We start from the raw sequence: 13,199 nt of genomic DNA, 5'->3' as shown, positions 1-13,199 counted from the left end.
CAAATTTTCACAAAAAAAATCTCTTGAATCTTGACTTGAATCTCAGTTTGTCAAAACAAGCACACAACATGTGCGTAATGTACTTATAATGTAAGACTATGGGGTAAGGAGGGTATAAAAATCTAAATGTGAAGTTTGTATTTTAGTTAAAGCACTTTTATAAATTATTCTATGCCAAAAAAAAAAAAGAAAATGTTTGCACCATGTAAATGGTGCTTTTCAGATACTGTAGATACTGTACATCACATCACTTTCTAGTATCTTTTTTTTTTCTCATTCTACAAAAGTTACCAGCTTTACATAGTCATGACAGGAGCTGAAAGATTAGATACAACTTTGCAGAGACAATGTTAATAAGCGATTCTATCACACTAGTCTCATTTTAACATGTGTAAAGTCATGTAGCTATACTTTTGAAAAGTGTATTACTCTAATCCTCCTATAGCTTGCAGGTCATTTTTGACCCGAGACCGGTAAACGATCTTTTAAATTATGCATAGTTTTCCGTACTAGAACCAAACTTTATGACTTTGTCAACACCATCAAAATAAACAATAACAATAAAAAATGATAATATTTTTTCTTTTTTTGTTTTGTTTTAATATATGTTACATCTCTTGTCTTAACCGGTCAAATTTGTGCCAAATGGCAAGAAGCAGTTATGGCCTTTCATTTTTGGCCTTTGATGTTTTGCAGCTTTAAATACTTTTTTGTACATCTATGAATCAAATTTGACTTAAAATATTTAACATTTTCAAAGATTTAGCCCCTAGCCTAGCCCATAATGTTATCTAGCTCCCCCATCTGCTCCGCTGGGTACTGCATCTTTTCCACAAAGTGCATACTGTCTTCTCAAAAGGGGGTTTGTCCAAACACAAACAAACACATGGAGAGAGTATTTTTTTTTTTTACTGTTTTAACTGGTAATATGCTAATAATCAAGTTTTTTATTTTATTTTTATTATTCCATATAAATTGTGTTCATCTATTAATATTTTATGTGTTTTCTTTTTATCATTATACACTTTGGGACCACAATAAAACAGATTTTCCTTAAGAGGGGTCTTAAGCACCATATAATAAAAATATAAAATAATCAAGAATATATGCATTTTAAACGGTTTTCAACCCGGGTCAAAAATGACCTTTAACACAAGAGGGGTATGCATTTTCCTAATGCAATAGGAGGGCTAAGTAAGATTTCTTCTCATTTTTTACAAACCATGGGACATGTTGAAATATATTTTTGGTGGAAATCAGAAGCCGTCAATAGAGAACCTGAACTTGGAAGTTGGAACATTACCTTAAAACATACTTCGAGATCTAATTACTCTTAGTGAATTTAAAATGATTAAGTCCAAGGAATTACAATCTTTTGATTGTAACTGTTTTTAATGATTGTGTTTTTATGTTGTTTCATATGTTGTTGATTTATGTATTTATGTGGTATACTGTCTAGATCTGGTTGCTGCCTTTCTTGGTCAGGTCTCTGTTGTAAAAGAGATTCAAATCTCAATGGGAATAACCTGGTTAAATAAAATAAAATACTATATTTAACAAGCATAAACCAGTCAGGGTTGACACTCTGTGACCATTCACCATTCTTTATGTGATTACAGTGACCTAACACCCTCATACTCCTATATTTCAGATAATTACACAGCCAAGAAACCGCTCACGCTGAAAATTGAACTCTGGTCGCAATGAAACATAATTAACGGCTAAACTAACCCCAGCTAATTTCCGCAACATTCAAGTTCACAAAACACCTGTGGCTTAAAGTAAGTTCACCCAAAAATGAAAAGTTGACAGGGTTTGGAACAACATGAGTGTGGGTAAATAATAACAGAATTTCATTTTTAGGTGAACTAACCCCATAGTTCAAGTAGGTCTTTAAAACTCGTGCTTCATGTGGATACACATGCTTCATTTTAATCTGATTTTATGCTTTTTAATTTGAAGCTATGAAAACAAGGCACTCCTCTGCTTATCTCCAATGATAACCATGGTGACAGTGGTATAGTGGCTCTGTAGCACAGGAATGCACCTGATCGTAACCATGGCACCACCAATATTCCTTCCCGCCCAGTGCAGTCTTGCAAAAGAGCTCCTAGATTGCGCGTGTATGTGTGTGTGTTTGTGTATTCCCTGTTGTGCAAGCCTGCCCTAGGGGACATGGAGCATAGTAATTCACCGTCAACATCTCTTCACAATGGCTGAGCGGACAGCTCCTGCCCACTCACATTTGTTTATGCGAGCGAAGCCAGATGCACCACAAACTTCTTATGCATAAAGAACTAATCGTATAAATGACCATTTTTAAATATCCAACAAACAAAAATGTTCCTATACATAAAGTGTATACTGTACATAGCAAGAGACAATCTTAACATTCTTTTTCTTCTTTACAAATAAGTCATCACATATTTTCAAGCATACCAACAAACACATGTTGTGAAGAAATATGAGATAATCGTTCTGCAAATGGCTCATGACTAAAGAGTCGTGCTACTTATGGGAGAGAGAGTTGAAAAGGTGAATCATTAGTAATCGCACTTATGCGTATGATTTATTAATAAAAATGCATGTGAAATTAGCCAAAGTGATCATCACAATTTCTATTTTAAATTATGGCAAGCGTATGTATGAGAAGGAAAATGTGTTATAAGAAATGTGACACTATGGACTGAAAGGACGTCTCCTAAAATCACCATAAACAACTTCCAAACTTGAAATAAAAGTGGCATGCTTGAAATAAATGCCCTGAAAATAAGGTAAAATCTGTAATCAGCAACAAAATGGGGACTAAATAATTGTCCCCATGATATACCAACTTCATAAAGGTAGTACATAAAATAAAAAAGTTAAAAATAATAAATGATGTCTATAAAGGGTAAGATTCCCCCCCAGGTGTTTACAGTGTATGTACAGTATATACACGTTTAAAGTGTTAACTTGTAATTATTACTTAAAGGATCTGTTTCTACTCAATTTACTGTAAGCCTTAAGAATGACTTTTGATGCCGTAATCTGTCGTAGTCAGGTTGGTTCATTCATATTAAATAATATGTCTATTAAATAATATTATTATCTATGTATACACACAGTATATATATATATATATATATATATATATATATATAGTTAGCAGCAGTATACCATATGAATTCACCCACACACAAAAGCAAAGCACAATGATGACATCTTTTATTGTATTCTTTGTAAACAATATCTTGTTTTCAGTTCTGAACTTATAATCCACTCCAGAAAAGCACTAAACAGTTATACCAGTAACAAAACAAAACTTATTGTACACTAGACTGTATTTGACTAACTGCTGGTGGGAGCAGCCGTGTGGCCAATTTTTGTTTTGGTGCGTAATACAGTGACATCTCTAACAACTCTGGGAGTAAGTATTATTCAACGCATATTCACACTTAGGCATGGTAATGTTGGGCAAATAAACAGGATAAACAGAGATCTATTTGTAAATAACATGTCCAACCCCCCCCCCCACCCCCCCAAAAAAATGCCACACGTAATTGTTTTCTCCAGATGTTCCACAAACACAGTCTAGTGTTTCTACTGTACAGTATATGCCGGTTGTGCCAAAATGCCGTCATGCGTAAAGGTGTGAGCGGTGCGTAAAGGTTTCCTCACCTGCATGAGACTGTGATCTCAACTTTTGTGGCTGGAATAGTGGCGTTGAGCGGGTCGAAGTCTCCTATCGTCGCCATATTCAGGAAGCCGCAGCTGTTCATACTGTTTTGCTCTCCTTATCCTGTTTAGACGGAAGAGTGTGGAGACACCGTTTGACGCTAGTCAGTTCATGGGTGATTGCGAAATATTGTTCGGAGGAAAGCAGAGCTTATGTCAGTCCACAACAGAGACAGCGTCCCCTATGCGCTCCATGAGAGAGAGAGAGAGAGAGAGAGAGAGAGAGAGAGAGAGAGAGAGAGAGAGAGAGAGTGTGTGTGTGTGTGTGTGTGTGTGTGTGTGTGGCGCTGCATTGGAGAATGATGCCACACTTGGCGAATTCTTCTGTGAATTCATGTGAGACTCAAAACAGATTTAACACTGACAATGCCGTTACAGATACAACAACAACAAAACCAGGGAGAAATAATAATCATAATCATAATAATAATTTTAAAATGAAGTAACAAAATTAAATATTATATAATATAATATTATTACACCCAAAGACCTAAATTATTACATGAATAATAATAATAATAATAATAATAATAATAATAATAATCATATCCCCTTACCCTTAAAGGGATAGTTCACCCAAAAATGAAAATTCTCTCATCATTTACTCACCCTCATGCCATCCCAGATGTGTATGACTTTCTTTTATCTGCTGAACACAAACAAAGATTTTTAGAAAAATATCTCAACTCTGTAGGACCATACAATGCAAGTGAATGGTGATCAGACCTTTGTATCTCCAAAAATCACATAAAGGAAAGTTGTTAAATATATACCTTTAGAAGCAATATAAGGTGTTGGTGAGAAACGGATCAAAATGTAAGTCCTTTTTTACCCTAAATCTCCACTTTTACATCTGACAGTCACATGTGGTGCCTGTTTAGTTTCACTTTCACATCTGAAAGTTAAAGTGGAGATTTAGAGTAAAAAATGACTTTTGAAATATTGTTCTGTTTCTCACTCACATCCATTATATCGCTTCTGAAGATAAGGATTTAACTACTGGAGTCTTATGGATTACTGGATGTTTACTTATGGATGTTTCCTTTATGTAATTTTTGGTGCTACAAAGGTCGGATCACCATTCACTTGCATTGTATGGACCTACAGAGCTGAAATATTCTTATAAAAATCTTTGTTTGTGTTCTGCTGAAGAAAGAAAGTCATACACATCTGGGATGGCATGAGTTTGAGTAAGTGATGAGAGCATTTTCATTTTTGGGTGAACTGTCCCTTTAATAAAGTTCTAGGCTATTTCTTATTAAATATAAGAAATATAGCATAATAATAAATATTGTTAAATATTTACAAATGTAATAATTATATTAATTTGATATTATAGAATATTAAATTTTATATTATTTAATTTACATATATAATTTTAAAATAAAATATTATATAAACTAATTATACCTAAAGACCTTAATTATTACATGAATATTAATAATAATAATAATAATAATAATAATAATAACAATAATATTTTTATAGGCTACAATATTATTAAATATGATATATATACTATTATGAATATTGTTAAATGTTTAAAAAATATCAGCTTTATATTATTTAATTTTATAATAATATAAAATATTATATATTATATGATAGTACTATATATTATATTTTAGCTTTGTAATTTAATAACAAAATGATGAAATTAAATTTTATTATAAAATATATAATTATACCTAAAACCTAAATTATTACATAATATCATATATCATTTTATAACATATATCATATCATATACAATTTACATTAACATTTAGTCATTTAACAGATGCTTTTATCCAAAGCGACTTACAAATGAGACACATAGCAAACAATTTGTCATACGAAGTTTAACAACATCTGCAGTATAGGACTGCCAAGTTCTCACAGTTGCTGGAGTAGTAAAGATGCTAGCACAGAAGAAAGAGGCAGACAAGGATTTATTTTCCCTGTACATTAAGTGCAGTGGTGAGTGCAATTAGTGTGGGTGCTCACGGAACAGATTGTTTTCAGCTGGTTCTTGAATGTTGAGAAGGTAACAGCAGATCTTGTGGTGGTTGGAAGTTCATTCCACCACAGAGGAGCAGAGAAAGTGAACGATCGTGAAATAGACTTTGAGCCTTTTTGTGATGGGATCACAGAGAGCGAGTTGGAGCATAGACCTGAAGAAGTGACTTGAAGTAAGAGGTTGTGGTTATATTGGCTGTCCTGAAAGCCAGAGTCAAAGCCAAAATTCAAGACTGGGGTGACATGAGCCCTTTTTTGCTGATTGAATACCAGATGTGCTGCTGCATTCTGGACTGTCTGCAGTGGCTTAATTGTGTTAGCTGGAACGCCAGCCAACAGAGCATTGCAGTAGTCCAGTCTTGAAATGACCAGAGATTGGACCAGGAGCTGTGTAGCATGTTCAGACAGGGAAGGTCTGATTTTCCTGATGTTGTAAAGCATGAATCTGCAAGACCGGGCAGTTGATGAGATGTGTGCAGTGAAATTAAGCTGGTCATGTACCACCACTCCCAGGTTCTCAGCTGTTCTGGTTGGTGTTAGTGTAGTTGAACCAAGTTGAATAGTGAGGTTGTGGTGAACAGATGGGTTGGCTATGATCACGAGGACTTCTTTCTTGGCAAGGTTGAGCTGAAGGTGTCGTTCCTACATGTAGGCCAAAATGTCTGAGAGACAGACAGAGATACGAACTGAGACAGTAGGGTCATCAGGCTGGAATGACAGGTAGAGCTGCGGATCATCTGAGTAGCAGTGGCAAGAAAAGCCATGTGCCTCAGTGATGTTGTGTACATCGAGAAGAGGAGGGGTCCAAGCACTGATCCTTGATGAACCCCAGTGGTCAGCTGGTGTGTCTTGGACACCTCTCCTCTCCAGGAGACCTTGAATGATCTGCCAGTGGGATATGACTCAAATCATCCAAGCGCAGTTCCTGTGATGCCCAGGTCAGACAGGGTGGACAGGAGGATCTTGTGGTTCACTGTGTCAAAGGCAGCAGACAAGTCAAGGAGGATGAGGATGGATGATTTGGAGTTAGCTCTTGCCAGTCGCAGGGTTTCAGCTACTGACAAGAGGGCAGTCTCTGTTTAGTGTCCTTTTTTGAAGCCAGACTGATGTCTGTTGAGTAGGTTGTTCTGTGAGAGAAAAGCAGACAACTGGTTGAATACGACCCTCTCAAGAGTTTTAATTACAATATGTGTACTGACACTAACAAGAAGCTAACACAATGTACCATTCTTGGAAGTATTGTTGGAAGTATCTTGGAATACCATGTAAAACCCATGGACTATGAATATGGCATTCATTCAGTACCATGGCATACAGTATATCATAGTACCATTACTTTTGTTTTACTTTTAAGGCTTGCTGCATTGTTAATAGATGAGGCATGTTGAATAACTATATTTACAAGAGGCTTTGAATATATCCAGTTATTACACATGGGTAGCCGTGGTGAATGTTGTGTTGAATTAATGAGGATACACAGCATTGCTGGATACTGAACACAAGGGAACAACTCCCATTACAGGGATCAACATCAGTGATTATTGACTTTCATCATCAGTTATGGATTACCAGCATTATTATAACTGACAAGCAATGCAAGGGTGTACACTAGTTATTACAGATCAATACAATGATTGAAACCATGTAGGAGTGGCTGAAGATGGACATATCAACAGAAAAATTAATCTTCTCTTAATCTGAGAAACTAAGACTAATATTTTTCCAGGGATACAGGGATCCATATTATTAACAGTGAGCATTGGCTGCTGTTAGAACTATTATATGAATTGTAGGGATGGTTAGATCGATCCTCAAAAATATCGATCATCACATAAAAATAATGATTCAAATTTTTTTTTTTTTTAAACTAGGGATGTTATTATTTGGTTACCATGAACATGAACAATAATCATAAGCTTCAAAGTGAAATAAAAAGGATTAGGCTATATTAGCAAATACTTTGCGGGATGGGAACTATTTCTTCCTTCACTCATCTTAACATGCATGCTGAAAGACACAAGCAGACAAGTGCTTGCACCGCCACAAGACTCTTTCAAAAAAGAGGGATCAGTGCCTTGTAGAGGTAATGATAGAAAATCAGAGAAACTGGAGTAAATTCAGGCTATAATAACAACATATCTAAAGGTTACATTTCTTATAATCAGGTAATTGTTGTTAATAAATAATTAAATAAAATAGTTAACCATGGTTTTACTACAGTGATATTGTAGTAACCTTTTTTTTTTTTTTTTGGTTGAAACCATGGTTTTACTACAGTAATGTTGTAGTAGTAAATACCATGTTTACTGTAGTGAAACTATGGTTACTTTTTGTAAGGGTAAACAAAACAGAAGTCTAATAATTTTCTGTTTAGGTTCACAAATGAAAATAATAATAATAATAATAATAATAATAATAATAATAATAATGACTTGAATTATGACAAAAAATTATATTTAATATGACCCATTTTATCCCAAGATATCGTCAAAAATTTTTTTATAGAAATATCGGTATTGGTATCGACAATATTGGACTTGAAATTATTGGTATTGGATTGAAAAGAAAATAAGTGGTATCACCCATCCCTAATGAATGGCCGAGCTGAACTGACCTCATATAAGTGGCTCTTTTGTGAAACAGACATTGAGACATTAAATATTTAAGTGGACTTACAAATGAGATAAAACAATCTTTTGTGTGGGCTCTTGTAATATAACAGAGGTCTGATTAGTTAGAATGGAGCCATTGTAGTAACTTACAGTAGTTACTTGTTTTTGAAGTGTGACTAGAGATTTCATTGCACCTGTAGTTCTTAAATGAAACCAGTCAGTCACCTCTCAGTGTACAGTAAATGTTTGATACACATATGCACACATATTAAATGCTCCACTGACAAATTGTTCATGCCCTGAAAATCTCATGCATTTGCACAGAAGTAAGTGAAAGGATACTGTGTTTATCTCAGTACTGTTATGGTTAGGTTTAGAGTTTGGGTTAGGAGTTTATTTATGTACAGGCTGATCACAAAGTGAAATCGGAAACAGTAGGTTGAATTTTCTTTAGCTGAAATCGGTCTGTGCTTAATGAAATTCGAAAGACTGCCCCCAGTGGCCAAAGCGGTAACTGTTGTTGGGAGTGTGCACGTGTGAGCTTTTTTTTTTTTCTGTATGTCCACAGAGAGGCGCCAAAAGCAAGTTGTGAAGCGGATTGTTTTCAGCTCTACAGGCTGTAATGCAGTAAAGAGGAATACATATTTTATAAACTGTACCAGTGTTCGAATTGAGGGGGGATTTGGGGGGTCCCGGACCCCTGTAAGAGTTAAGGGACCCCCCATAATCTGCCTTGGGGGTCCCCTGGTGTTTCATAAAAACTAGAATACTAGAAACTTACAAAACTAATTTTTTCTTCAAATGTTTGCAATGACAGAACGCAACATTGTCCATTATCTGTTCAAGTTTTCATAAATAACCTAAACCAGATTAAGTCGGAAAAGTCTAAACACGCCCGAATACGCCACACACTGTTTTCTGAAGGAACTTACAGACGGTGACCGAGTGACACTGGCAGAGCGGATCCTCATTTTCACCACACAATAATGGTAAAATATTCTTCTTTTTGATATATGATTGTTGGTACTCCTAAATTACTAACATTAAATCATCTTTTATCTTAGAACTAAACCGTCACTAGAGGTTTATTACTATGCATGCAGTTAATATGCACGTAGATTTGCCGGTATTTATCTAACACTACATGTTAGCTCACAATCAAACAGTTGTAAAGTTATTACATTGATTTTATGTAGAGAAATATCTTTGTCAATTTATTATGCTGTGCTTTTGACGAGCGACCCTCCCTCAGTATCTTTAAATATGCGAGCCATGCTGATAAACAATAGCAACAACAGAAAAAAAATGTTTAAAACGGAACAAATAACTGTAACATTGAGAGCTACTTCTTATTTATAACTCTACTTTACATTATGCATCTCAGCCACGGTGACCACTATTTAAATTCTAAAAAGTTTAGTCTATTATAAAGTCTAACATCTTAATATTGTCTTAAAACTCATTAAAATATTTAAACTTCTAATTTTAATGAATATATTGAATTATTCTTTAAATTTTTGGTAGGGATTCACATAGGTATTCTTGGGGTATTCTGACTCAATTCGAACACTGAACTGTACCCCCTTACATACATTCCAAACCTAAACCTAAAGTGGAGTAAAAATCTGACTGATCTTGCCGGAAAATCGACTCAATGAGGCCATATTTTTGGTATGCTAAAATCAGTGTGCGTTTTCTGAATTTACGTACTGCCACCCAGTGGCCAAAGCTGGATCTGCAGTTGTATGCATGCTCACTTTCATCCGAAACACTGTGCAATTGCAAGACATGTGCAAACGTTCACAAATTAAACAACTGAGTAGTAATTATGTCAACTTGATTTGTGAATGTTTGCTCATGTCTTGCACTTGCACAGTGTGTCAGATGAAAGCAGAGGTCTGCACTGGCCTTAAAATGAAACCCCAACCCGACCCGTATCTGAGACCCTACCCAGCCCAAACGAAACCGTCAGATTTTAAGCCCGAACCCGACCCAAACCCAAAATTGCTTTTCCTAGCAATTTCATCTCCTAGCAAGTACTGTTGCAATAGGCTGTATTTTATGTAAGCATATAGGCAACATTTGAAACAGTACTGAAACAGTAAACATACACAGTTTTAACAAGGCATGGCAGCCCCTTTGTACATTAGAACAGAAGGGAAAAAAGCATTGACTTACCATTTATTTGCTGAAACTTCACCTGGGGCAGAACAATCTGGAATAATATGAAACACTGTAACAGTCCCCTCTATGCAGCATGAACTTGTTCAGAATATTGAATCTTTGTGACAACTGCGCTAAAAACAATCTAGACGCAGCGCAAAGAATGAAACAGAGCGCAGGTGCCTCAACATGAGTTTTTGAAAAAAAAAATTTGAAGTTCTTCTTAACATTCGTCCAGCATGTGTTTACATTGGAAAACTATGGAAAAACAGAAAAGACACGCGCAAAAACACGTTTGGTGTGAACAGCCCCTAACTCGTCTGTTCGCGTGTCTGTGAGTGAGAGCAAGTTTGGTAAAAAAGTGAAAGTGAACATGCGTACAACTGTAGTTCCACCTTTGACCACTGGGTGGCAGTTCGTAAATTCTGAAAATGTAGACCAATTTTAGCAGACAAAAAATTCGACCTCACTGAGGCGATTTCCCCACAAGATCAGTCTGACAAGTTTTTAATAAAAAACTATTAAAAAAAATCTGTGGGTATTTCTTCAAATTCAGGCACCTTTAGCACTGTGGATTTCTGGAAAGGAAAATCTTGTTCGCACTGTTACATTTCGGGAAAGGAGGATGCGGGATTCGGAGTAGCAAACAACAAAACTTTAATCAAACAGAACATCAAACTGAAAACACAGCAACATAAACACACACAGAGCGGCCACATGTGTCTCTCTCGCTCTCTCTCTGGCATCCTTGGCTCTTCCCTTATCTCCCTCCCACTGATTAGGCAACTCAGCACCAGGCGTGTGTGCTCACGGCCTGGCCACACCCTCCTCCTCGTCACACTCCTCCACCACCCGATTTATGCCAGGGTGCCACCCGGACTGGCTTACCCCCCCCCCCATCTCTGGAGATGCTGCCCTTCCAGCCAATCCACCACCTGATGGTCCTCCCTGCCTACTGAGAATCTGAGAGAGATGATGGGAGGGAAGAGAAGAGAGAAAGAGCAAGCGGGAGAGACAGAGAGAGAGAAAAGAAACGGTCTTCTTTGGCCCACCCGGTCCTTAGCCGCTCCTCCGCCCCCCTGGCGAATGACAGCCGCTCCTCCTTCCCCTGGCAGACAGCAGCGGTTCCTCTGCCTCCCGGCGGACGGCAGCTAGTCCTCCATCCCCTGGCGGATGGCAGCGGTTCCTCCGGCTCCTGGTGGATGGCAGCGACTCCTCCTCCTGGCGGACGGCAGCGGTTCCTTTGCTTCCAGGTGGATGGCAGCGGCAAGTTCTCCCGGACAGCGTGCCCTTCCTCCTTTCCCAGGTTTCGGCACCAGTGTAACAGTTCGGGAAAGGAGGATGTGGGAACCGGAGAACAAACAACAAAGCTTTAATCAAACAGAACATCAAACTAAAAACACAGCTACAGAAACACACACACAGTGCGGCTGCATGTGTTTCTCTCGCTCTCTCTCTCTGGCGTCTACGTCTCTTCCCTTATCTCCCTCCCGCTGATTAGGCAACTCAGCACCGGGCGTGTGTCCTCACGGCCCGTCCACGCCCTCCTCCTCGTTATACACACTCTCACCAGTTATTTCGTATTTCTGTTTTTTTTTTTTTTTTTTCTTTTTTTATTTGTCCACTGACAATGTCTAATGGTGTACAGTCTGTACATGCATCACAGAAGATTGGAAGTCATGAAAATTCCCACCACAGTTTCATTTCCAGCACATCTCAAATTCTGTATTGTGTTTAATGGAATTCTGTGCGCTGATGCTGATAACTTTTTTTTATTTTTTTTACATAAAATGCCCAATTCTTTTGTCTTGCTAAGGCTAATATCATAGTAAACATTTTATGTATCCAAAATACACACAAATAAATAATATTTTCACAGTTTTTGTTTAATTTGGAAAATTATAGCTTGATTAGAATGAGACCTTATTAAAATATTCTGCTCACTAGTGATATTTACCTTGATTTTTCTTTGTTTTCTTCAAATTTATTAAAGACATTTATTCCAGATGATAATAGTTTTAAACATGTTATAATTTATATATTTTTTATAATGTATTTTCATACTTAATATTAAATGTGTGGGCCTGGGACAAGGCTAAATCAGTGAAATCTGTACATAAAATGGTATTTGAAAAGTATTGAAAATAAATTATGATGGCCTGGTTATAAAAGTTACCTTGTTACTTAATAAATAAAGAAAAAAAATTCATCCCTGGTGACATGAAAGTGCCTGAAGTTAATGAAACACTGCTGGCAATGCTTGACATATCATGTCAGATACCCATATACCTTGGTATATGAATATGTTAATCATTCTGTACCACTGTTTTACCACCTGATGCCCATAGCACAAATGGTGTGAGACAAGTTACACGCTTGAATTAACCCTTTCAGTTAGGGGTTTGTTCAAATTACTAGTCCTATGAGGAACAGTAATAGTAATTCTTGGCATAGAAAACACAGTAGCTAACTATAAGTTTGTTTGTGTGTGTGTCTGTTTGCCTGACACTCTTTCACTGCCACACACTAACACATGATCATCCAGTTACATCAGCCCAAATCGTGCACTCGCAGGCAGCTTTCTTGATTATAATGGGAGTTTTCTAGATTATCACTCTCCTGCAGACATGGTGTAAGCCCTTGTCCTTACATCCAGCACCTTATGGCCGGCAGCTGTCTCCGTTTCACAGGGTGCTCATCTAAATTTAG

The 13,199-nt window shown here is 36.9% G+C and overlaps 1 protein-coding gene across 1 annotated transcript in view; it reads right to left on the bottom strand.

Annotated features, from left to right (window-relative positions):
• LOC127437000 (copine-8-like) overlaps positions 1-11,973 on the bottom strand; it is a 257,856-nt gene extending 245,883 nt beyond the window's left edge. Inside the window, exons 1-2 of the mRNA XM_051691580.1 lie at positions 11,543-11,973; positions 3,661-3,781 (exon numbers count right to left, since the gene is read on the bottom strand). Of these exons, the coding sequence (XP_051547540.1) occupies positions 3,661-3,761 (101 nt within the window). The 5' untranslated portion in view covers positions 3,762-3,781; positions 11,543-11,973. The remainder of the gene's footprint in view (positions 1-3,660; positions 3,782-11,542) is intronic.
• Between the last annotated feature and the right edge of the window lie 1,226 nt (positions 11,974-13,199).

Source organism: Myxocyprinus asiaticus, chromosome 47, assembly GCF_019703515.2.
Source record: "Myxocyprinus asiaticus isolate MX2 ecotype Aquarium Trade chromosome 47, UBuf_Myxa_2, whole genome shotgun sequence".
In the NCBI taxonomy this organism is placed as follows: Eukaryota; Metazoa; Chordata; class Actinopteri; order Cypriniformes; family Catostomidae; genus Myxocyprinus; species Myxocyprinus asiaticus.
Note: the sequence above shows the minus strand (reverse complement) of the source record. Positions and strands in the feature narration are given on the sequence as shown.